Genomic DNA, 26,305 nt, shown 5'->3' with positions numbered 1-26,305 from the left:
GATAAAATGTGGAAACCCGAATCATGCAAGAAAATACTCTTCTACAAAAAAAGATTTTTTCCCTCCAAAATATTTGGTTATCTGTTCCTGTAGCAGGACATAAAAGTGAAAAATGGCATTTTTCAGTTTTCTCCAAGCCTTTTGCCATCTTAAAAACAAGAATGTTTTTCTTTTTATACCACTTGCATGTAAACCAAATGGTATTTTAACATTTATTTCAAGATTCGTCTTGAAGCTGACTTTAATTTTTTTCTTACATAGTCCACAGTTAAGTAGAATTCTAAAGGCTTATTTTTTATTTTAATTCCAGATTCAAACTACTCTTTTGCTAAATTCCTATTTACTAAAAACAAAATAAAACAAAAATCTGTGAAAAAATATGTATGGAAGATAACAGTATGTATGGTTTTTTTCAGTTCTCTTGAACACATAAGCAACTTTTTAAAATACAGGTAATATAAATTCTTGTACATTGCAACACCTATCATTAACCAAGAGTATTTATTTCTATGTCAGGCCTGTTCTTTACCAAGAAATCCATTTCTAGGGATATAATTATTTTATTAAAGTTATTTTCAATTTTATGATTGAGAATAAAGGAGTATAGAAATCCAATATAAAAGGTACAAATGGCCCTTTGTGTGAGGAGGGGGTGAAAATTATTTCAAACTCATTTGCATTAAGGGAGCAGGGCAGCCTCAATTTAGTTTTCATATTTATAACAAAGCTTTGAGTATAGCTCAGGTGAGCCAATGGCAAACAAACAACAACAAAAGAACCTTTCCAGTATAATGATGGACTTGCCATGTGGTCCCTGAAATGACCACTCAGTGAAGGAAGGGACACTGGCCCAGTTTCATGAGGAGTCTAGAGCTTCCTTCTGTCTTGGGGCCTGGGCCACTGTGGGATGCAGTTATTATTATGCCTATGCAGGTAACATAGATTTGGTCAGCTTACACTCAATGCTGCCATTTTCTATTTGCCTCCCTCCATCCATGGAGGTGGGACTCTAGAAGTCAATGGGAGTTCAGGGCACGTAGCATGTGTAAAGCATGCCCACACAGCCCAACCAGGCCCATAAAAGTCAGGAAATGAACAAGTTCAAGTTCTCATAGTGTGTTAATGTGCCCACAAATGTACCTACTTTATATATTTAACAGCTCATGTAGTAATGAAAAATGCCATGTAGAACATATAGCTGCATGTACAAGGTGGGCTAATTAATATACCTATATTTGCTCCATAATTGTTTCATTCCCTATATTTTTGGTTAGTGTAACACTGCAAACTTACATAAATAGTTTATATTTTATATGGAATTTCATGTAAAAGAAACCAAGGGGGAACGACAAATACGGCAAAATTCTAATGGTATTCTTACTGAATTTCATGAGCTCGATATTCCACTTTTTTCCCCCTATAAACTGCCAATACATTAACACAAAACTTTCAGTTCTAGCATGATCATTCAGCAAGTCTATAGCTTAGCAAAAGGAAAAAGCCCTGTGGAATTTTCCAAATCTATGGACACTAACATTTCACATTTTGTCATTCCTCACCCAGGTTATCTCTGTACAACAGCCAGATATCGAGTTTGATATTTTGTCAGTTTGAAAACTAGGGAAGCCTGGGATAAAGAGTTGAATTTTAAAGTTTTCGTTATTACTAGTGAGGTCTGGGTTTAGGTTGTTTTTCTAGGACAAGCCAAAGGCCACTGAAGATGTTTTTCCATTAATTTTTCATAAGCATTTAAGCTAAAGGAGGGAAAAGGGATGGAAAGATGGGAGGACATGGTTTTCTTTGGGGAAGGAAATGAGAAGTCACCGCAAATAATTCACCTGGATAGGTAAAGGCAGGCAAACACTGTCTGCTTGTGAATCCCTGACAACTTCCTTACCTTCCTCCCGAGGGAGAGGCAGAGCCTCTCGCTCCATTTCAGACCTGCAAGGAAAGGGCTTTGAGAAGGGATCTGGGGAGAAGCACGTTCCAGGTGTGGGTTCAGTTCGGCGCTCGCCACAGGCCTCTGCAGGTGGCTCTCCTTGGCAGCGAGGCCAGGCGCAAACCCGCCGACTTGGGAAGCCTGACTTGACCCCCGCCCGCCAAGGCTGGCAGGAAGCGACGCCGGGGTTCTCTGCAAGAAGGCCGCCTCCGCGTGTCGGCCGCAGCCAAGCTCCTGTGCTCCGGGGCAAACCTCTACAAAGTCCTAGTGAGGCAGAACTCGACCCCCCACACTCAGCAGCCTGCCGTCCACCCATCCACACCCCCGTTTCGCCCCCGCCCCAAGCTGGCAGATGCCTTGTCCCTCCTCTAAGACCGCACCCGGATAGGGTAGCTGTAAAGACGCTCGCCAAAGCGCTCAGAGCCCCAGGGAAGGGTGGCGCCTGGCAGCTCCCTCTCCTCTGGGAGATCTGGGGTGCCAGGGCTGCCGGGGCCTAGCACAGCGTGCGCCATGAGACTTAAGGATGCGAAAACTACTGGGAGGCCGAGAGAGGTCCCGGGAGCAGGGGCGCGAGGAGGCACCTAGAGGCTACGGACTTCGCGGCCGCGGTGGCCTCGCAGGAGGAAGTGGCTTAAATGAAGAGTCCTGACTCCAGGCTTGACTCCCAGCTAAATAAACGATCAGCTCCCTGAGAGGAGGCCTTGGATATGCCGTTTTCCCAGCGCCCCTGGCATAGTGGCTCCCAGGACACGCTGATCGAGCAGAGGTCAGACACCATCCACTCGCTTCCCTACTCGCCCTGCAGCGATAGGCTTTGCTGTGAAGTCCCGAACCACCTGCACCAGGACCACCCGAAAAGTAAAAGTGCAGATCTCTGGGCCTCACCCTCATCTGCTGAAACCAAGCAATCTCTCCACTGTATTTTCTCGTGCGCTGAAGTTTGAGGCTTGCAAGGCCCTAACACTGCTCTGGGCTTTTTCATTTTGGAAGCGCCCTCGTCCCTCTTTAGCTTCACCAAGAGGTAGACATTACCAGCTCAGTCTTCACAGAAGAACCTGCGGCAGAAAGAAAGTTGGGGGCTTTTCAAAGGCCCACGCAGAAGGTGGCTTCTCAGCAAACGCAGCGTCTGGCACGGTCAAGCGCTGCTAGGGTTTGGGAAATTCATGGTCCCCTCTCCCGCGTATTTGAACCAACTTATCTTGCACTTGTCCCCACCCCCATTAATTGCCAGCGTTCGGGGGAATGGAGTGATTGTTGCGGGGCGGAAAGGGAGCGCCAGTGTCGAGAGCAGAAGCTGGTTACAGCCAGCTTCGCCTGGGGCTGCTCCTGCCAAGAGGGAAGTGGGGTGGGGGCTACGGGATGGAGGGGCGCGGGACACTGGCCTGGCTGCGCGGTACTGCCAAGTGGCTGTCTCAGGATCCTTTGCCGCGCCTCTCAATCCCATCCCATCCAAACCACGCCGCGCCTGCGGCCACTAGCCCATTTTATCCCACTGCGCCCCTGTCCCTCGCCTCCGCTGGGTTCCACTCCACGGGTGCCGGGGCTATGCCCCTCACCCACCCACTCCACCGATACTGGCTACTGCAATCTCTACCCGGGCGTCCAGATTCCTGGCCTTGTCCTTTCTGCTGGAATCATCAATGGCATTGCGCTGCCGCCGCCAGGCAGTCCTACACTCCTGGCTAGTGCTCTCGGCCTCCGGCAGCTTGGACATCCCGCGTTTAGGGAATGGAAAGTGTGAAGTCAGTGGTGAGTAATCGGAGCATGATAGAAATAAAACTAAATCCGCACGTTCCTACCTCCAGGCCGAGAACCCTCAGCGTCGAGGACCCGGGTCTCTAGCGCAATCAGCCCTGTCTCTATGCGGATGTCACAGATGCAGTGCTCTGCTTGGGACAGAAGGACCCGGGAGTTGAAGGCAGGGTGTGTCCGGCTAGAGGCTCTGAGCCACTATGATCACCGTTTCCCGTTCGAGACGCAGAGGGGAAGACGCACACCAACGCGGACTTGGGCCTCTTCCTGGCCTCCTCCCTTTGGAGAGGCCAGGATTAGCTCAGCAATTCCGCTCACTAGCTTCATGCCCTGTAGAAAGAAATGTTCTCTTTGCAAGTTGCTTCACCATCTGTAACAGTAGGATAACAATACCTTCTCCTTCCACAAATATTCAGAGAAGCCTACCAGATATCAGGCACCATCCTGGGCCCTGAAACACAGAAGAAGATAGCAGACAGGCCTGGATAGGGACGCGAACTCTCAAGCCAGACACGAGGTTCAAATTCAGGGTCCATCACTTGGTTAGCTGTAGGACCACGGAGAAATCCAGTCCCTGGTACCCTGGCCTGCTCAACTATTAAATAGGAGTGGTAATATAACGACCCCCATAGAATGGAAGGGACCAATTATCTAATGGGCATAGATAGCTGCCATGGTGGGCTGGCCCTATGGAAAGCTCAACAATTGCCGTCGTGTTACCTGGCTTCAGACCGCGCATGTGTTCACCAGTCTTGCTGACAGCTTTTCCTTAGGACCAAAGGGAGGAGATGCAGACGTGAAGAACCGAAGGACGAGTCGGCACGCTGGGTACTCTCGCGGAAGCCAACCTTGGGCTCTCCGGAACAGGCCGGGAAAGCTGAAAGCACAGTGATCCCCTTTGTTCTCCCAAGACACTGGGTCGCCTCTACGCGCGGAGGCGATTAGTCAGCGAGGTCCGCACTCGGCACATGAGGTGCTCCAGAACTAACCACCTCCGCAAACGCAACAGAGCCAGGAGGGGCTGCAGGGGCCTCCAACCGCATGGCTCTTCCCAGCTTTCCCGGACACCGGCGCTGAGCACTGGGGAGCCGGGGAGCAAGCGCCAAGAGGAGCTTTTAAATTTAAATTTCCAGAGTATCCTCAGAGAGGGAGGGAAATTCCAGTAGAAAAGCCCCTTCTGCCTCAGGACGTCATTCAGTAAAATGGACAAAAGCTGCCTCACAAGTGCTTTGAAAGCTTTTCCGGGATGGCTTAAAAATACACCTGAGTCTTCTTGTGAATATGTCTCAGAAGGTCCTGTTGACCGCCTCGCCCTGTTTTCAGGCATTTATGATCTGACTTAATATAGGAACTCCCATTTTTCCAGCACTGTGCACCAAGCACATTGCCAACCATTTTACCTGATTTTAATCTCAGTCTACAAAGTAGGTACTAAGCCTGTGGATCTTTCAATACCTGGCAGGCACACAGTAAGTCGTTGATAAGATGGAATAAGCAATCAGAATTTCTGATCAGGATTGCCTTCCCAGAAGAGACATTTGTGAACTCCAAATGAATTCTGCCCTTCCGCTGGCATCTTATGAAGGACTAAGAACCAAATGTCCCACTCAATTTCTCAATCTGACTTTAAGGCAGTCTTTCTGCCCCACCCAGAGATCTAGGGAATTACAGTAATTACAATAGGAATGTTAGCATAGCAATTAGCCCTTTAGGAATAGGCCGGGCAGCAAAGGGCAGCTAAAGCTCTACTCCACGGCCCAAAATCTTTCCAGTAGTTCACAAGCGTACAATCAATCTAAGTCAAGAGCCTGTTTTCTCTGCCAGAAGAGCTTGAAGACAAGCTTCCAACCATCCCCCAGACCCCAGATTTCTTCCTATAGGGAAATTCCAGAGCCTCCTCTGCTTAGTGGAAATTGTTATCTTCCTTGAACAGGTGGCAGCCAGCTCCCAGAGGCTGTGACTGATGCAAGGCCACCCAGTTAGTGAGTGGTTTTGTCAGTCTTGAACTCAGATTATATCCCTAAAGTCCTTGTCTCTGAGCAATCACACACAATTACCAGAATATTTACTAACTATCTCATCTTTCCCTAAACTGGTAACGTCTGTAAAGACAGCTTACCTACCAAGAAGGAATAAGAGCTGACAATAGTGAGCTCTTACTGAATGTCAGGCATAGAGAAAAATGTCTTACATATATATTTTTAAAGCAAACATAAAGCATCCTTTCTTCTGGATCTGGCTTTAAAAGCTTTACTTGTATTTATTTAATCTTCACAACAGCCTCTCATTTTACACAAGAAGAAATGGAGGCACAAAAAGATTGTTTATTACTTCAAAATTACCTGGCTAATATGTGGCAGAGTTAAACTTAGCATCCAGACCTCTGACTGGAGAGGCCTCCCTCCAAACTGCCATTCTAGGCAACATTTAGAACATCTCTCTGCAAGGATCCTTCAGCCTCCATGGGCCTTTGGTAGCTTCCATATTTGTTTGCTTGAATCTCAGGCAAATACCTGAGAGGCCTTCCCAGGTGGTCTGTGGTGTCTTTGAAAAATAACTAATGTATATCGAGTACTTACTATACACCAGGCACCAGTAATTGAGTACTTGTTATATGCCAGGCATTATTCTAAGCCATTTACAAGTTTAAAGTCATTTAATATTCAGCAAAACCCTGTGGGATAGATTCTATCACTGCCCCCAATTTACAGATGAGTAAACTAAGGCCCAATATCAAGCAATCAGTAAAAGGCAGAGTTGGGGTTACCGCTCAGGTTGCCTGGCTGCAGATGATCCTGTGCTGGATGTGAAAATGGAGGTTCCATTTGTTCAGAGGCCTCTGCATTAATATTCATCATATCTTTTTCTCCCAATTTACATACAGGGATTTCTTTCTTGGAATTTCCCTGCTTATCCAAAGTTTCAAGCAGCCTAAAGAAAACAGCAGAGCCACTATCTTCAGGCTTGACCTACCTCTTCATATTGGTGAAATGAGCAGCCAAGACAACTCTTGGAGGTTTGAGGCTTGAGACTGTGTCTGGAACCTGAATAACAGGAAGACCAGACTTTCCACAGCTTTAGGGCACGTTCTTACAGGTGCCAGTGGTGCAGCTACATCCACTCACGGTTTTTTGCCTATTTTCTAGGAGTTACAAAGCGCATTCACAAACATCCTTGCAAAATCGCAGAGATGTGTCCACTGCTGCTTCAGAGCTGGCCAAGGGGATGAGCCAGACAGGCTTCTACTCTGTCCTAATAATCAAATGTCTTCAACCTCCCTCCGTGGGCACATTCAACTTACTTACGTCTAAAAATATATTGTCAAGATGCTTCTTTTTTTATCAAGGCCCGATTTGGGTGGTGGGGCAGGGTAGGTGTTACCGAGAAGCCAGAAGCATTCGCACTTACACTGGCTGGTTCACCTTGGCCACATCCTCTCCACATCTCCTCCCAGGGCGTCCCCAAAGTCATTGGGTCAGAACCGAAATGGAGGCTTTGGCGGTGACGGCTTGTGATCCACAGTAGACGTCGGAAGCGGGAAGGGGCGTCCTGCGCGGTGGGACCTGCGCGGGGGCAGTGGCGCAGGCGCCAGGAGGAAGGTGCAGCACCGAGTCCGGTGCGCCGCTGCAGGCGGGTGCATGTGTGGCGACAATGAGGAGATATCGAGTTAGAGCCACGTCGAATTTCAGACCTTGACGCATGATTTCTCCTCCATCTCTGTTTCCCTAATGGGCACCTGGTCTCGTTGACCCTCGGAGGTCATCGCTGCTTTTGCACAAGGAGAAGCGCTCTGAGACCCGAGCTGTGCCAGCAAACTCAGGGTGGGCTACGTAGGGAGGTCCTGCGGCTTGCCCACAACAGCCTCTCAACGCTTAATGCTCCCCCCCGCATCCCGCCCCCACCCCCACCCGCTCAGGGGTCAGCCGGGACTACAGATAACCTCCGGGAATTCTCCACCAGCCTCCGGAGAGCTGGGGACTTTGGTCCTGCCTCCTTGCCTGACTGGGGCGCACCTGCAGTGTCCCCTCCAACCGCTCAGCAGTGGCGCAAGGTCTTCTTCCACTTGCACGGGTGGCGTCTCAGCGAAGGTCCGCGCCCTTCGAGTGCCTGGAAAGGAGCCATATCGAGCATGCAACCATTTTTGGAGTGGGGCATTTTTAACCCCTTGTACAGAGGTGGTATCTAAGGTTCTGTGATGTATTCCTAAAAGCAGGGTTAGTAAATTCTGACCTAACTCCACTGGCCCCCGCGTGGAACTCCCTACTCCCCAAGAAAAAAAAAATGCATAGATCTATATTAGGACTTCGAGCTAAACTGTGAGGCCCTGGTAGACCGGGTTACGTCTCTACTTCAGTATCTCAAGAGCTTCGCCCAGAGTCTAGCTTCAAGTGGGTAGAGGGTGGGGAAGGGAGCAGAGGAAGTGACCCCCAAAACAACCTACAAAATGTTGGCATGTAGTAGGGTTCGCTGTATCCCCTGGACCTACCATATTGGGTAACACTCGGGGACACAGATGTGGCAGTCTTAGTTTCGGCTTTCCGTCTACTAGCCTCAGTTTCCCCACACCAGAAGTGGCCATAACTATTCACACCTGGTTTGTGTGAATGCCGAAAGTGAGAGGAAGGTGAATTGCACCATCTCGTATTAGCGCTGTGATCTTGAGCAAATTACTTACCCTCTCTGTGCCTAAATTTCCTGGCACGTTGTCAATGTTCCGCCGCCACCCCCTCCCCCCCCCCCCCAAAAAAAAAAAAAAAAAAAAAAAAAAAAAAAAAAAAAAAAAAAAAAACCTTTGCCTGGCTTGATGGTTTTGAGGCTTGCAAATAAAAGGAGGGAGCCAGGTCTCCCTTTCTCGGACTGAAGGACAAAACAGTCTCACCTCTGGGAATGGTTCTGAGCAGAATTTTCTCGCCAGTTACTAGCCCTGAGATCTTGGATAAGCTGCACTCTCCTTTGCCCCTCAGTTTCCATCTATAAAACGAGTCACGGAAGATACAACAGTTTCTGAGGCCCCGTCCAAGCTCTGGTTTTTGCTCCTTGGTGTAGGGGGCCCTCAGGTCGGAGGAAGGGGTCCAAAGGCTAAAGTCGGGTCCTTCCCGTGGGCCCCTCCCACTCCACCCGTTTGGGCGCGGCTCTAGGGTGGAAGCCCTGGCGACAGCACAGCTTCGCTGCGGCGGGTAGGGAGGACCGCCGGACCCAGAGTTCCCGCCGCCACATATGGTCTGTGGATTTAGGTGTCAAAAACCGGAGAATTAGAAATGGTAATTTTCCGTCATTATGGCTGAAATGCGATCTGTCACAACAACTGGAACATGTCTCCGCGCTAGCAAAAATAATGTTCGTGATTAGGAATCATTACGCACGTCAAGCCGAGTCCATTAAGTTGTAGGGAGAAATTAGCCTTGACGGGCAGAATCAAACTACAAATATACAGGCCTCGCCTTCAGGAGGCCAAGCGGCGGCACTCGGGAGGAGGCGGCTGGAGTCAGTGTTTTCTTAATAGGAAACTGCCCAGAGAATTAATACTCCCTTCCCCGCACCCCTGTGGGATTCTAACCTCCTCTTCCCACAACCTAGTCCCCACCCTAGGAGTGGGAGGCGGCGCGGAGGCATCGCAAACATTAACTGGAGGCTTTGAAGTTTCACATGTCCCCCAGGCCAGTTCCCGCCTCACCACTTCCAAGCTGTATGACCCTGGCCAAGTCACTTGACCCTCCTGAACTTTGCTTGCTACTCTGTAAAAAAGGTATAATCCCACACACTTCACGGGTTCGCCCCAGGATTCACTGAAAGGTATGGTCAGTGCAAGCACGTGAAAACCGCAGAATCTGTTCGACCTTCTTTCCTTTCCCGGAGCTCCAGTCTCTGACTCACAATGACGAAGTGATGGGGACTGCAGTGTGTGTGTGTGTGTGTGTGTGTGTGTGTGTGGTGTACGTGTGTGTGTGTGTGTGTGTGTGTGTGCTGGGGCTGAGGCATTGGGGTTGAGTGCCCAGAACTGGGAAACTTGCCAATCAGGCACTGAGCAAGGAGGCCAGAATCTCTGAAACTGAGGAGGGTGAACACAGAGCAACTGATGTGCCTTGCTGGGCTTGGTACCCTCCTTCCTGTCACCCCACGTAGGAAGAACGGCACTGGGTTCTCTGCCCTGCCTGTGAGGCCCACCAGAGCTACCTGCACCCTAAGATCTGCACTGTCACCAAGGAGTGGCACATGGTAAATGAAGCCGGGATTAAAAGCCTTCCCTCTGAGACTGCTGCCCCGGTCTCCACTGGAGACAAAAAAAAAAAAAAGCCATTTACTATTCACAGCAGGTAGTTTTGGAAAGATCATCTCCCTCTTTTGCAGACGGGAAAGAAAGGAAGGAAAGGCTGAGCAGGGTCTAGAAAGGTAGGTTCCATCCAGGCTTGTGTGCCCGATCATCTTTTGAGAGCTTGCTCTGTGCCATGCACCCACTCCAAAGGGCTTTAACTACGTTATCTCCTTTTATCTCCAAGCCAACCTATGAGTCTCCTTATTCCCTGGGGAGAATGAGGGCCCGAATTTAGGGAACTCGCCCAAGAGCCTGGAAGCTGGGAAGAAGCAAAAGTGGAAGATAAGCCTGGCCCTGTCTCCAAAGCCTGTTCGCCACTCTGCCATTTGGAGCTGCAAAGCTTCAACCCACCAACTCTTCTATCTGGCTTTTTCGTGGTTCCTACAGGACCTCAAATTCCACCTCTCAAAGAGCTCGGGAAAATGAAATGCGCTAAACGTAAAACATTTAGCTCTGTGCCTGACATAACATTGATGCCCATTTAGTCACTTACTCTCTCCGGGCCTCATTTTTCTCCTCTGTAATTACATGGTACCTTCATCTCTGCCTGGGGAAACCAACGCACGTGTGGCCAGCGCTGAGTAGTTTGGAGCCAGACAGACTAGGTTCGAACCCTAGCTCCACCGGAAATAGCTGTGGCCAGGGTAGTGTTGATCCCCAAAGTGGGGCAATGGAAGTTGAGCTGCTGGAAGGAATGAATGAAATAATTCATGGAAAGCACTTACTGCAGGGCAGGAAAGCGATTAGGCGCTAAATAAAGCGCTGGTTACCAGAATGCAATGATTGGCCCGCACAAGCTTGAGGTTTGCTGCCCAGGGAAAAGGAGTAGCAGCTCTCAGCCCCTTTCGGCAACTTCTCGGCTTCCCTCACATCTCTGAGCGTTAGTGATCCGGACCTCAGATCCCGTTTCGGAGGGCACCAGGGTCCTAGGGTGAGGTCCATTCAATGCTTAGGCGATCCTCCCCCAGGCCTCCGGAAGAGGCTGGGTCGTTAAGAAAGGGGGTGGGGGAAGGAGGAACTGCTAGCACCCAGATCTGTGGCCTGGCCTCTGCCCCCACCGCCCTGCATTTGGCAACTAGTGAATCAGGACTGAAACATAGGGACACAGAGGGACAGAGACTAAGTCCAGAATAGCAACGATCAGTCAGGCAGACAGAGAGATAGTGACACGGTCTCAGGATCCGCACCCACTAAAAGCGCCCTTACAAACATTTGATATTCCAGTGACCTTCCTTCACTAACTCCCAAAATAATACTGCGCCTCACAGGCGCTAATCTGCAGCATATTTTATTTTTCTTTTTGCACTGCCATTTCTTGTATCCCACTAGACTGTAAACTCCACCAAGCCAGCGATCTTTCTTCTCTGCATCCTTGGCACAGAATAGGCTTTCAGCTACTTTTGCTGAATATCTGAGCAACTAAATAAATGAACGAGCAAAGAAAGAAAGAACAGACAAGGATTTCACAACAAAGATTTTTCTCTTTAAAGAAATCTCTGTTTACACATTTCCTAGGAGCTCATTGTTGCGATTTTCCCCTGGCTGGCCACCTTTGAAAGGACAGGACTCCATTTCTCCTTCCTGCATCCTGTGGCCACCTTCCCTACGTGCGCTTGGCTTGAATTCTCCTCAGGCCTGAGCCCTGACAGCAGGGCTCAAGCCTCTTATTAATGAGACAAGTGTATTTAGGAAGTGCCTCACTGCAGGCAGTATTTCATGGAAAACAATTAATAATATAAATCAAATATTAGACATATTAGGAAAGAATTATTTTTAAAAATTCTGCAGCAGATTCTTTTGGACAGAGGGAATGCCCTGGAAAATGAAGCTCCCCCTCAATGTATTTCTTTTCTAAACCTTAAAAGCCTATATATTGAATTTATTTTAAAACCACAATTGCAGTTGCGGATGGGATACACATAACCTGTTACTTCAAAGAAGGTTTCCAGTGGATGCTGACTTCTCACTGTTTGGGTTGTTGTTACAGTCACTCCACACTTTCTGTCCACCTCTTACAATCTTCGTAAATATATTTTTTAAATGGTACATGTCCTTGTTTAACTTTGCAAAACTTGTTATCAGGTAGGCTACAAGTATTTAGTGGTGCCAACTACTCAAGGAGCATGTAATTCTTTCACTAGCCCATCTTTGTATTTGTAAATGGGGGTATTCATTTTTCAGCAAAGTACTGTGAGCTAGGTCTTCAGGAAAGCCTGGCTCCAAATCCACGTCTGTTTCAATGGGAATTTTTCAGGAGGAAGCTTTCATTGCCTTCCCTTTTGGAGTATCAAAAAGATGTCAGAGCTGAGTCACTGGGTTCAGCTTTTCCAGATGATTGCTCCTGGATGAGTCATCAGCTTCTTTTGCTTCTCTGACTCTCAGGGAATCAATACTACCTGCCTTCAGATTCAAAAGAAGTGGCAATGGAGAACCCGTTTTGTGTTTGTTTGTTTGTTTGTTTTTGTTTTTGTTTTAGGTTTTTTTGTTTTTTGTTTTTTTGATACGGAGTCCGGAGTCTTGCTCTGTCACCAGGCTAGAGTGCAGTGGCGCGATCTCAGCTCACTGCAACCTCACTGCCTCCCAGGTTCAAGTGATTCTCCTGTCTCAGCTTCCTGAAGTAGCTGGGACTATAGGCGCACACCTCCACACCCAGCTAATTTTTGTATTTTTAGTAGAGACGCAATTTCACCATGTTGGCCAGGGTGGTCTCGATTTCTTGACCTCGTGATTCTCCCACCTAGGCTTCCCAAAGTGCTGGGATTACAGGCATGAGCCACTGTGCCCGCCTGGAGAATCCATTCATGAAACATAAAATGCTCCAGGTAGGAATATTTCCTCTGAAAACATTTCAGTTCTTACTACATATCAAACCCGGTGCTGGAAATCCAAAGAGCAAGGGCAATTGCTGTAAAACAACTATCCCAACAAGCAGCACTGCCTTAAGCTCATGATCCCAATGGGTACGGCGATCTAAGCCCTGCTCACCTCAACAAGGCATCTGGGAGAAGCTGCTCTGCCAGGACCCCAAGAGGTCTAATACCCTCCCGCACCACCTCTCCTCCCCGTCCTCTACCCCAGCGCAGTCCCCACACTCCACTGCCAGCCACAACCTCTCCCAGGGTGTCTTCACACACCCCAGCTGTGACACTGCACCACAGTGTCTTTCTAGTTTTAAAACCATTTTCTAGTATGAACCTGAAACGGGGAGTGTGTTTTCAGGGACCTTGTTTTTCAGTCCTTAGCTGGTCAGGGGAAGTTAATGTGCATTTTAATGCGGTCAAGTATGAAATGATGGCATGTGGGGTTTGCTCACTGCCTAGGCGCCAGGAAAAATTCTGAGGGCTGAGGCCCGAGAATTTGACCCAGAAACAAGTCTGGCTCTTGCGCTGATCCTTTGCCCCCCAGGACCTGCCTCCAGCAGCCCAGAAGAACAAGAATGAGAACTTGGCCAGGCTTGGAGACTGCCACCTGGTCCTGCCGCCCCCCCACCAACTTTGCAAGGGTCTCCAGGCCCTTAGAGGGGTAGGTAGGAAAAGGTATGGTGGAAACAGACATAGATGAAGCTGAAGGATCCTGGCCTTATTTATGTGTTCTTCCAGTATGGTTTGGATGCCAAAGAGCAACAAACCCCATGCTAGGCGCAGTAGTAAGTGCATGAGGTCCCATCTCTGTATTCTCAGAGGTCCCCAGGCCAGACAGCACCAGAGCCCACTGAGCCCAGGTGATAAGGGCTAGGACCTTGGGACCTACTCAAGAGGGACTCTTAGTTCAAACCTGGGGAGTGGGTGACTCAGTGAAGACCTAAGACCTGCAAATCAGGACCTGAAGGGATGTGGAGAACTTGGCCAAGCGAGGTCCTCCCTGCAGCCCGCTCTCTCTCTCTTATCTGCTCTGCCCCCGGGACATCTTTTTCTTTCTCACCACCTCTGTGTGGGTGTGTCTCTAGCTTCCTTTCTTGCAGTCCGAGGGTCCAAGAATGCATTGCTCAACTTCCCGGAAAAGAGGAGGGGCAGTGCCCCTGGCCTCCTCCGCAAAGAAGGATTCCTGGAAGCCAGTCACCCTGGTGACAGCTCTGCACCCCGTCCAGGATGTGCACGGAGGACATCCTGCTGCAGCCTGACATTGGCAGGAATACACTCGACCCGTGGGTGTGAGCAGGTTTACTACTTGGTTTTTGAATTCTCAAGAGCATCAAATCCATTGGCCCTTTCCAAAAACACAAGCCAAAAGGAAGTAGACCGGGACAAACCCCGGGCCTGCCGATCCCTCAAAACTTCGGGGACAATTCAGGCCCATTTATATGGTCACCCAAGCTCCTTAGCAACTTCTGAACCCACGCAGCCTGGTAATATCCGATGGCCACAGTCCAGCGTGCGGCGCACAATGAGGCTGGACCACTGGGGGACGCCGAAGTTCCGAGTTGGCATTGTGGGCATTGCCCAGCCACTCCTGCCCGGCCAGGTCCCCTATGCCGAAAGCGGTGGCACCCCAGCGCGCATGTGCTTGTGGGTGTTGGTGCGCAATAACCCCGCTGCCCAGTTCTCCCGCGCCTGCCTGGGAGGCCTTGGTGCGCACAAGGAAAGCCATTCAAAAATGTTAATGAGCTTATTAAAATGAGCGGCTTTACTGGCTCTCCTTTTACAGCCAGCTGCCCACCCTCTCTTTCTGGTGGACCACTGGCGAGAAAGCACTTGGAATTTTTTTTTTTTTTTTCGTCTTAGGGCGTTTTTCATCTAAGGACAGGGGGCTCTCCGGCTCTCCGGAGACTAGTGCGGCCACAGAGGAGAGGACTAGCCTCAGGCCTTCTCCCTACCGAGCACAGTGAGTTTGAAGAAGTCCTTCCTGAGGAAAACCTGTACTTTCCAGAACAGCTGACCTCTCAGGCCCAGGAAGGCTGATGGCGGAGGCCCAAACACAGTGACCTTCCTGGGGAGGCCTGCATGGTAGCAACTTGGGGGCGACTCAAATCTTTAAAATAACCACCTCCCGAACCCCACGCGCAAACAAAAATTGTGCTCAGGAAAGACACGACTCAATATTTAAAGTAGAAAGCTTTTGTCCTTTACTCCACTACAAGCCAGTGGTAAGTCTGAACTCCAAGCGTTACTCAGGAGTCTTACATCCTTTTTTTTTTTTTTTTTAATGGAGGCCCAGAGAAGAGAAGTTAATTGCCTAAAATTCACCAAGTCAGTGGTACAGTTGCCTCAGGCCTGAGGAGCCCACTCAGGTCCTCCGGCGGCCTTACTCTAAGTACCTATGGGGTCTTTGAGCCCTATTCGATCACCTCCCACCCTCGATTTGTGCAGGCAGCGGAGAAGCTTTCACATTGTGCATCCTCCCCTAGGCGCAAGGGCACACATCAAGGTCCTAAGGAGAGAGGCTGAGTGTAGCCACAGAAGGGGACCGGGACAGAGACGGAAATAACTCACCAAAAAGCCCCCCAGGTCCGCAGCACAGGACCCAGCGCCGGATCCTCATGCCGAGAGTTTAAAGCTGCGATTGCAAAAGCAGTGAGGATTAATGCAGGCGCTCCCATGGGACCAAGAGGGCTGCAGAGACTAGGTGCTCTCGGCTCCGCGGGCGCACAAACCGCGACGGATGGCGGCATCGGGAACTGCGAGCAGGGGCATGGAGTGGGAGGGAAAGCTGATGAGAGCGGGCTTTGAGCCTGGAGAACTCGTCACGCACGTTCACGCAAGCTTGGAGGAAACATGTGAGCTCAGGAGCGAGCTTACCTCGCGGGAGGTTCGAGGGAGGGTGACACTCTCACCCCCACAGCTACCATGTGTTCCCTTTAAACCGTCCATTCCGACAGGAACACAGTGGTGCCATTCGCAGTGGCCACGGATTCCGGGTCGGCCCTGGGTGGGCCAGAAGCCACGCTCCTACTTTCCCCGCCCGCCTCCAAGCAAAAAGCAGAAACGGCAGGACTCGGGGTGGAGCGCGGGGCTGCAGGACCCTTTGCCCAGTTCTTACATTCCCAAATTGCCCCACATTCAGACTTTTGACGTTTTCTTCATAGGAGGCACAACCTCAGATATACACTCAACATGTTGAAAAGAAATGTATGGTTCAACCTATACCCTACACTAGACCACCCCTGCCTGCAGGGTCCTGGGAATCGATCTTTTATAAATGCTTTAATAATTTGAACGACCCAATTTATGTTGAATAACTCCTGTATGTGACTACAAAACCCCCAATTTATTAGGTGATGTAAACATTTATAACACAACACAATTTTTCTGAAACCCTACTTTGGCATTTCTTCATTCCTAAAACGTATCGGGAGAGCAAAAACTGGTAGAGGCTAGAGTCTCTAGACCATTGAGAGACCCTAAGCATAGCAACCTACAGGACACTTGCAATCCCCTGAAGGACGCAGGAGTTCGAGGCAGATTGCTTTAGGTCAGCCAATCCAGCACTGCCCAGAAGTTCACAATAATAATAACGGCAATAATAACAATGAGCGCAATGTACGGTGTTTGACGGTTTTCAAAACGTTTGCATGCTTTTGTGATCTGGCCACTACAGAACCAAAGCTGGCAGATGCCAGCACGAAAGGACAATCTACCCTGCCACCTGAAATCCTAAAATATGCTTCTGGGCTTTGGACGACCATGACTTGGCTTCTAAATGACCTGTGGCAATGGATAAGTTACATCACCTCGTTAAGCCTCCGTTTCCCTATTTGTAAAATGGATGTCATGTGTACCAGGCTATAGGGAGCCTCTGAGAACCGGATCTGAACAGGATTGGGAAACGCATCACCTGTAACATTTCAGACAAACGAATGGAGTTGTTTTTGTTGTTCTTCTTACTGTTAAATATTGTTTGGTTGCTCCTTCGGCCCTGCCTGGGATTAGAAGCCTCTGCTGCTGCTTCCTTCGAGGCTATGGTCCGGCCTTCACCCATCGCGGTGGCTTCTGCAGCAGCTGTGGGCCCAGAACGGGTACAACCAGCCTCGCAGCTACCCGTCTTGAGCGTTTTCCGACTTACAAAGTGCCATCAAGCATTTGGAGTCTCTTGGAGTCCCCATGAAGGTCTGTGCGGTTGCCAAGTAAGGTGGCTGGCATGCTGAAGTGGGTGGCCTGCAAGGTTGAAGCCCTGCAGTAACCCGGCAGCTGTCTGGGCCCTTGCGTGGATCTGCCTCACTTCTGAGAAAGAGTGCTGCCCAAACGCCCCTTGTTCCTCCCTTGGGTCCAGGAGCTCCTTCGACAGTTCCCTGGTTTAGGAGAACTGTCTGATTCTCTCTATTGTTCATGTTCCCTCTGCAGCGCAGGAGCCTTTCTGTAAAGCGAGTTAAACTTCGTGAACTTTGCGTTGAGAAAGCCAGATTCCACATTTTCTTCCCAAACAAGTACTGAAATGTTTCTAGAGAAGAGTGGATTGTTGGCCTGGCTGGTGCTGAGCTCCAGCTGCCGGTTAGGGAGTCAGAGCGCCAGAACCGCCGCTTGGCAGGACTTCTGAAGACCCGGAATGAGGTTCTGCCTCCATAGGATGCTCAGTGTGCCATTGCCAGGGTCTGCTCCACAGCGCTTCCCTGAGAGGAAACCAGGAGCCTGCATTCAGCACACTCCCCACTCCTCAAAAGCCCCCAGATGTCACCCTTCCACGGTCCCAGTGTCTCAGGTTTCTGGGTACTGACATGGCTGAGCCCCAGTTCAGAGAGCAGGTACTCGTGTTTGAGCCCGATTACAACCTTCTTGAATGATTTTTCACTGTCCCCCTGTCCCCTTTCCTAGTGTGGGGGAGCAGTGAGGGTGCTGGGATTCGGAGCAGCCTGGAAGCCATTTATTTTCTAAAATGGAATCCAGTCTCAACTCACCCTGCTCATCTAACATCCTCTCTGGGGATCCAAGCTCCTCTCACACCTAATCTCTTGAAATGAGACGCGGTTTGGGACCAGCCAGGTCTCTCTCTCTCTCTCTTTCTTCCTTCCTTCCTTCCTTCCTTCCTTCCTTCCTTCCTTCCTTTCTTTCTTTCTTTCTTTCTTTCTTTCTTTCTTTCTTTCTTTCTTTCTTTCTTTCTTTCTTTCTTTCTTTCTTTTCCTTCCTTCCTTCCTTTCCTCCCTCCCTCCCTCTTTCTTTCTTTCTTTCTTTCTTTCTTTCTTTCTTTCTTTCTCTCTCTCTCTCTCTCTCTCTCTCTCTCTCTCTCTCTCTCTCTCTCTCTCTCTCTTTCTTTCTCTTCTTTCTTTCTTTCTTTCTTTCTTTCTTTCTTTCTTTCTTTCTTTCTTTCTTTCTTTCTTTCTTTCTTATCTCTCACACACGTACGCGCACACACATACACACACTCAGACCCACCAGCCACATTTAGTAGCTGGTTGATCCCAAATTTGCTGCTGACAGTAAGATTTGTGGGCTCGGCCCGAATCCTTGGGACCAATTTCAGTGCAAGTCACATGGTGTTCTGCCCCCTTACCAGCCATTCCCCTCACCGTGGTTTACCCATCCGTAGAGTGGGTGGATCTAATTCGAAAATCCCCAAGGCCAGTTTTAAGATTCGCTAAGCGCCAAAGAGACTGAGAGTGATGAAGAGGCCGAAGGTTCATTGGGCCCAGGCGGCAGTTGCTACTGCTCCGGTAACCAGGCCCAGAGAAGGCAGAGAGGGTTCAGCGCGGCGCAGGGATGCAGGCAGTGGGTGAACAGAGATACCCTCGAGTAGGGAGCGGGACTGTTCTTCATCTTTCCAACAAAAAAAAAAAAAAAAAAAAGAAGAAGAAGAAGAAAAGAAAAGAAAAAGAAAAAAGAGAGAAAGGCGGAGAGAGCATAGAGGAGAAAGAAAAGGAAGAAAGTAATACTGCAAATTTTCAACGTGAGCCGCGTCTGCGGCAGAAGACCCAAGTAAAGCATTGGTCTGGGTCGCAAAATGCGGCGAGAACTCCTTGGAGGACAGGCTGGACCCAGAGGCCGCCTCCAGCTCCCAGAATCAGACCTCAGGGCATTCTCGCCAAGGCAAACCGCGGGACAGCTTGAAGGGAAACTGCCATAATCAGGATCAAACTGAATTCATTTGAGTCATTTTCCCCGGGCAGCCGGAGGCAGCCCGCGGAGCTGGCCCAGGCAGGGGGCCGGAGAGTGGGAAAGAAAGGGAAGGGGCGCCCAGGTCCGCAGGGTAGGTGGAGTCTGCGGTGGAAGATGGAGCCCCCAGGGGTGCGACCCGGACCTCAGTGCCTTTTCCTACTCGAAAGAAACTCCCTGGTTCTTTCACCGCCCAATCGGCAAAGATGGAGAACAAACTACCCTGTTAAGACGCAGCAACAAGCAACTGCCTTTTCGGAAAGGGAGAAAATCCCTCCTCCTAAAAAAACCCCTCAGTAAGTAGTGATCCCTGGGGACAAGAATGGAGGAGATTCTAGCATTATCGGAAATGTTCCAGCTCTCTACAAGAAAAACACAGTCATGATGAATTGTACAATTAAAATAGAATTGTAAAGTATTAAAGAAACGAGATGATTGCAAGAACCATATGGAAGGTAGTTGGACTCGAGTGGGGGACCGGGTGGGAGTGTGCATATCACAAGGGCCTTTGCCTCTTCCTTTACATTTTGCTGTTTCCGGAAGCGGGGATAATTTTGTAAAACGCTTGTCACCAAGCTGCGCCCGGGCCGGATCGAGGGCTTGCGGGACCCCAGGCCAAGGTCTTTAGGGTATCAGAGCTTGGAGGCCCGAGGGCTGGGAAAAGTCGCAGCTGCCCTGGAGAGCGAATGGACCTTTCGGCCTCAGGTGAAATTGAAAGAAGCCTCGGCCTGGGTTTTGGTGTTTCCCGGCTCGGGTCCCGCGGACTGGAGGCCTCAACGCCGGCAGTGTGGCATTAACTCTTCCTTGCTCGCCGGGAACTCGGCTTGAGCTGCTAGTGAAGGTGAGCATTTAGCTCCAGTGAATCCGTAGCATTCCGGGGAGTCTGGGAGCGCCAGCTGCGTATTATCATCTGTAAAATGGGGTAATATATAATGGTGCCCTGCCCATTCTCTGCTCCCGGGGTAGGCTTGGTGCGGATCAAATGACGCCCTTTTGTTTAGTGCGGGGATGCGCTCTGAAACCTTATAGAGCCCCAATTGCACCCGTCCGAGGAAAACACTCAGGTGACCCTTCTCCGAGAGACAGGTTATTCACGCCTGGTTTGCAACTAATGGCTTCAGAATTTTAGCAGGATTTTTCACTAAACCACTCTTGAAACTAAAGACTAGATAACGTAGAGAAACGCTCCTAAAATCGAAAGCAGAGAGAGAACAACAGGGTGGGGTGGGCTGAGGAGAGGTGAAAGGGTTGGTACATTGGGATGGGGGATGGACATTGGCTGGGGGTTCAACCACGGACTCTTACTAGGCTCTGAAACCAATGGTCACGGGGCGGTTGGGGAGAAATCCTAGGAATTTGTTCCCGGTTTCAGTGGGATTCCTCCATGACTCCTACAAAGTCCCCGAAGCCATGATTTCTCTGAGCTGCCCAGGTTTATACCCTGCCTGAGGAGTGGGTGGGCAGCAGGGCTGCTCCCAAGAGAGACTAAGCATCCTTGTCCAAGACCGAAAAGAGGTTGGAAAAGCCCCAGCTATTTCCAGCCTGCCGTAATACTGGTTCCCCCAAAGTCGGAAAGAGACAGTTTCAGAGAAAACACGGCGTCCAGGAGGGCATGTTAAACTAAAAGTTTATAAATTAAAGAAAAAATACAGCGAATAGAGCTTCCAAACTTCACAAATCTTTTTACAGTTAATACTCTAGTTGAGTGCACAGTGCCATTAAGGAGGCGAAAAGCGGCGAGGTTGACAAGACAGGTGGGATCTCCTGTTTAAGGGTAAGTGAGGGGCGGATAGGGGAGTCCTGGGCCAGAGCGCAGGAGTCGCAGAGGGCGGAAGGTAGAGACTGAGGGCCAGGCAGCGGCACTGCGGTGGGCGCCCTGGAAAGGCTGGCCAGGGATATTCACATTGAGTACAAAAATAATCGTCATTTGAATACAAACAACTGAAAAGTGCTACACGTCTTAACCTCCTTTAAACAAATAAAAAGAAATGAAGGAAAGTTTCCGCAGAGGGCTGCCCGGGTGTGCCCTCTCCTCCTTCCGGGGCTCCTAGGCGTTTCCTGCTTGTGCAGGTACCTGGACTTCAGAGAGGGAAGATGGGGAGACCCACGGCTTGCACCACACTCGGAGGCCCCCTTCATTACATTCAGCACCCCAATCGGGCGCCCCCACCCTAGCTCTGACACAAGGGAGGGGTGGAGCAGAGGGCCTGAAAACCCAGTCCTTTACTTTTCAAATCAACCCCTGGCCTGGTGCTGCCTGGGACTGCCAGGGTTTCGCACCCCTTGGTTACAAATGCAATTTCCAAAAATAAAAGATATGTAGATACACATAGATTGGTAGCATGGATACCATGAACTAGTGTGGCCTAGTGCAGAAAGCTCCCAGCAGGCCGGAAATTCTGAGGATTCAGGCTATGTGGTCTCCAGGAGTTCCCGCTTAGGGAAAACCCCACCCCCAGGCAGACATAATTCGAATCCAAATTCAACTCCAACATTGTCGTGATAATAAATAGAGCCCAGGGGCTTCCAGGCAGGTGGGCTATCAGGGCCCCTAGGCCATAGGGTGCCTCTGTTCAAATTAGTAAAAGGCGCCCCCTCGGGGCAGACTCAGCCCAGCTGCCAGGGGACAAGTCCTGGCTAACGGGAGCTGGAGCTGAGTTTCACCTCCAGGTGCCTCCTTGGCGGGGCACCCCGTGCAGGCTACAGCCTACAGCTGTCAGCGGCGGTCCGGAGCCGGGGCGCGGGAATCACTCGCTGCCTCAGCCCAGGCCGGTTCACTGGGTGCCTGCGGCGGCCGCGCAGGTGGAGAGCGCCCAGCCTGGGAGGCAGTAGTAGGGGTAATAGTAGGAGGGCTGCAGTGGCAGAAGCGAGGGTGGCCGCAGAACTTCGCCGGGCAGGTATTGTCTCTGGTCGTCGCGCACCAGCACCTTTACCGCCACCTTCTTGGCGGCGGGCGCCGAGGCCAGCAGGTCGGCGGCCATCTGCCGGCGCTTGGTCTTGTAGCGACGGTTCTGGAACCAGATTTTCACCTGCGTCTCGGTGAGCTTCAGCGACGCGGCCAGGTCGGCGCGCTCCGGCCCGGAGAGGTAGCGCTGGTGGTTAAAGCGGCGCTCCAGCTCGAAGACCTGCGCGTGGGAGAAGGCGGCCCGCGACCGCTTCTTGCGTGGCTTGGGCGCCGCCGGCTCCTCCTCCTCCTCCGCGACGCCTGCCGGCCCGCTGCCGCCCCTGCCGCCGGCCCCGCTGCACAGCGCGGACATGTGTGCACCTCTGGGGCCAACACCGTCGTCCTCGGTCCTTGGGCTGCGGTCGCCTGCGGACCCCGGTGGGAACAGAAACAAGAAACTGTCAGCGCCACAGACGAGGTGAGGCCAGGCCTGAACTGCAGGGGTCACGGGGGTGGGGCGGAAATACACTTTGATCCCACTCAAGCGGAGCCGAGGTCTGGGAGGCCCTGCGCCCGGGAGACCAGTCTTAGAATCTTGCCCCACTGGGTATCCCATCTAGGCCTCTTCTGGGGAGGGCGGCGGACTCAGTCGCTGTGTCAATGCTGTGTTGTCGAGACCTGCTCCCCACCCTCTCTGGGTCCTAGGCTCCCCGCAGTAACTTGGGGCACTAGACCCGAGCATCCGCGAAAGCCCTCCCGGCTCTCAGTGCTGAGCATTGGGGTTCTAGACTGCATTTCCGTCTCTCTGCTTGGGTTCACGAGCCTCTCCACACTCAGTTCACACGCACACACGCGCACGTCATCGCAGCACACACTTGTCTAGTGCAGGTAAGGGAAGGTGGAGGCGGATACTGGGGCCAAAGGTATTTAGAATCTTTCACCCTCAGCCGCCTGGAATTGCTGTGAGGGACATGGAAACAGGCTGAGCCAAGGCCTTAGATGAGAGGATGGACTGGAGAGTAAAGAGAGAGGATTGCCACTGCCTCGAGTTTTTGGACCCTGATCCCACACCAGCTTCTCGGTCTCGTACCCGCCCCTCCGAAGAACTCCAGCAGAAAGGTCCAGCTCTCCCCTGTGCTGGAGGCCTACAGAAACTTGTACCCAACTAGGGCGGGCACCCAGGTCTTCCAGACCACAGGACAGGCCAGGCCACGGCTGAGGAGGCCTCTCTCCTGCCTCCGTGATGAACTATAGTCCCACTCCGGGATCCTCGGCCTAGGGCTGCTCTCCCAGACCTGGGGTCTGAGAAAGCCAAACCAGCCGTTTCCCCAAAGCTCTAGTTCTGCAGATTCTCAGCTCTGGCCCACTCGGAGGTATTCTTCACCACCTATCCACCTACTGTGGGGCCCGGCCCCGGGACCTCGAACTGGCAAAGGTCTCTTGTCCAGAGCTAGGGCACTGGCTACTTGAGGTCTCTGCAGCCCTCACTTCTCCGCTTCCCTGATTTTGGGCATTTGGGGACAGACATGGCAGAAAGCACTGGCGATGAACTCAAAGACTCCCGACCGCAAGAGGCAGCGGTTCTCCCAACCCAGTCTAATGCACATTGACCCAGGACGTCTCAGGCCTCGCCCCAGGACGCCGGGTTCTGAGGAGCTACTCCGGTCTCTCGCCGGCTCAGTTCCCGAAGTGGCAGAGCAGCTCGCGCCAGAGTGCAGAACTTCAGGACTTGGCCAGCCTCCGAGCCCCAGGGCGCAGGGTGCTCACAGCCGACCACCCCACTCGGCGTGGTTGCCCTCCGCGTCCATCCCCTCAGCCCGGCCCCCATCCCCGCGAAGCCGCAGCAGACCTGAGACGCTGGCGGACATCTCGCTGTCGCTCCGGCCCGCGGCTTCCTCCTCCAGGTCTTTGGAAGCGGCCAGCTCACAGACCGGCTGGCCGAGGCTCAAGGATCCCCCCGCGAGACCGGCCCCGCTGGCCCCTGGCGCGTCAGCGCAGCGCCGCCTGCTCTCGTTCTCCTCGCTGAGCGCGGAGTCCGAGTCCCAGCCTTCCGGGCTCTCCGCAGTCCGCCCCGCAGCTGTTCTGGTACCGGCAGGAGACGCCAGCAGAGAGTCCTCGGCGCCCCCCAGCGCGCCCGCGTCCCTCTCCCCAAAGAGCCGCCAACAGCAGACAGCGGGCGCCGCGGCCACCGACACCGTAGTGCCCCCGGACGCCGGGCGCCCCTCTGGCGCGGCCAGCCCGCCGCGCTCCTCTTTTTTGTTGAGGATCGCCTGGATGGAGAAGGGCGTCAAGGTGTTGGCGCCGCGCACAGCCATCTGCGCCGCGGGCCCGAGCGGCCGCCGGGGCGGGCAGCTGGGGCGCCGAGCAGCTCCGAGCGGGACAGAGAGAGCCGGCGGCCGCAGCGCGAGTGAGCCGGGTGTACGAGGCCGCCGCCGCCCACTCCTGCGCGGCCCAGCAGCCCCCGCCCCACTCCGTCCCAGGATCTGCGCCGACCCTCACCCCCACCTTAGAGGCCCACTCCGCCCGGAGACCCCCTCCCCCCGAATCCAGAGCCAGACGCTCTCCTTTCGCAGCTCAGCTGGATTATCTCATCGCTTCTCGCCCTTAGGGGCGGGCCGGGGTCTGCCCCCTCGGGGGACGTGAAGGAGGATTGGCGGGGGCCCCTCCGTGGCAGCAGTCCCCTCCCGAGCGCCGCCGGGGCGCACAGCCCGAGTCACTTTTTCTTTGCGCGTCTGTCCCTTCCTCGCCTGCAGGATTTCGCTCCTGGCCCGTCCTCCCCTTCCCTGCTGGGCAGGCTCTTCCGGAGCCCACCCCCGGCGGCGGCGGCGGCGGCCGCGGCCGCTGGATTCCGAGAGGCGCGGGGCACCTTTTTACCCCCTGCCCTGGTTTTATCTGTTTCTTTTCTCTTTCCTTCCCTTGCGTTCCACTGTACCACCCCCTCCCGCCCGGGTGTCATTCCTCACTGCTGAGTGACAGCCTCAGGCCACACCCCCCCCGGGCTGTCCCGGGTGCTCCTGGCCGTCCATTGGCTGGCTCCATTTGGGCGACGTTGACTTTAACAGACAAAACTGGGCACGTTGCGCCGCTAAAGACAGGGTCTAACTTAACCCCTTCTCTCCTAAGCCTGGTCCTCGAAGCACCCTCCAGCAACAAGGGGGCTCATCCACCCCAAACCACGTTTCTTACCTCTGCAGATGTATCCACCTATTCCAGCGCTTTAATAGAACCCTGATACTAAGTTGAGTCAAATCTGCGGAGAAAATCCAAGATAATGCAGTTCCATAAATCATGCTCGTAGTTTCTGTTCTCTAGGAAGGATTATAAACACGAAGAACAAAATGCATCTTTTTTTTCTCCCTACAGTTTCGCCGCTTCCTCACTGCTAACGTTCTTTGCTGAAATGATCAGTTAATTAAGATCACTCTAGAAATATTTTTCTTTCCTCGTTGTCTTTGATTTGATTCGATTTTTATAGAGGAATTAGAAAAAAATGGTATAATTAGAACTAAAGTCAGGAGAAGAATTGAAAGGCATCTTTGGGAGAATTTCTGTAAATTTTATGGTCGTTTCCCTGGCAGATCAATATTGAATTTAACTGGAGTTGGTTAAGTTTTGCATCAGGAAGAAAAAAAAACTTTCAGTTTTTAAAAAATATCTCTTGTGAGTTGAATAAAATTATAAATAGATATGTTTGTTTGTAAAATTATACCTTGGAATTACCATAAAGTGATCCAGAAGTGACAACACTTTTTGCTCTTTAAAAAATAAAAAATGCATTGTATTATGTAATAGTAGGAACCAAGCTAAGAAATACAGATATTGTGGGTATATAAGAATATTTTTAAATGTGTTATTCCTTTTTTAATATAAAATTTGCTCAATTAACGTACTTCACTGTTTTCCATAAACTTTTTCACAGAGAGTTAACACCAAATACACAAACTTGAACCATTAAATACACTTAAAGGACTATGATTTTAATTTAATACATTGCTAGGATTGGTAGTTTTGGTGTCATTAAAATAAATAACATTTCCCCTTGTTGCTTGCTTTTTGGTTGTTCTTTTTCTGCACCGCAGAAGGAAATACACCCACAATTCATAGTTTTCAGCCTCAGAACGAGGTTTTGCAGCATCTATACTTTCCAACATTTCGGCTACACGATGCTTTCTTGCTTTGTGCAAACCTTGTAGGGTACCTGGGAAAAAACATCCACTTGAGGTCATTGCCCTTTATAGCTCTTTATAATTACATCAGTTTTGAAGGAACGCCGTTTAAATTTGGTGTCAGTGCTCAGCAAGTGTAAGGACGCAGAGTGGAACAGAGCAGAATGCTTACAGTCTTTCAAAAACAGTGTGTCCTCTCTGCTCCCGCTGTATTATTTAAATTACCGTTCT

The 26,305-nt window shown here is 51.2% G+C and overlaps 1 protein-coding gene and 1 long non-coding RNA gene across 2 annotated transcripts; both read right to left on the bottom strand.

The window, feature by feature from the left end:
* Positions 1-5,871: 5,871 nt before the first annotated feature.
* LOC139362233 (uncharacterized) lies at positions 5,872-10,996 on the bottom strand. Its single transcript, XR_011620670.1, has 4 exons — positions 10,730-10,996; positions 8,482-8,662; positions 7,705-7,798; positions 5,872-7,456 (listed from the first exon to the last, which is right to left on the bottom strand). It is a non-coding gene; the product is annotated as an uncharacterized lncRNA (long non-coding RNA).
* A 9,638-nt stretch (positions 10,997-20,634) lies between these two features.
* On the bottom strand, positions 20,635-25,036 carry LOC105487929 (NK3 homeobox 2). Its single transcript, XM_011751598.3, has 2 exons — positions 23,758-25,036; positions 20,635-22,334 (listed from the first exon to the last, which is right to left on the bottom strand). Exons 1-2 carry the CDS (start codon positions 24,221-24,223, stop codon positions 21,799-21,801), a joined length of 1,002 nt encoding a protein of 333 aa, XP_011749900.1. The 5' UTR covers positions 24,224-25,036; the 3' UTR covers positions 20,635-21,798.
* Positions 25,037-26,305: the final 1,269 nt, after the last annotated feature.

Source organism: Macaca nemestrina, chromosome 3, assembly GCF_043159975.1.
Source record: "Macaca nemestrina isolate mMacNem1 chromosome 3, mMacNem.hap1, whole genome shotgun sequence".
Taxonomy (NCBI): Eukaryota; Metazoa; Chordata; class Mammalia; order Primates; family Cercopithecidae; genus Macaca; species Macaca nemestrina.
This window is presented reverse-complemented; position numbering and strand designations above follow the sequence as displayed.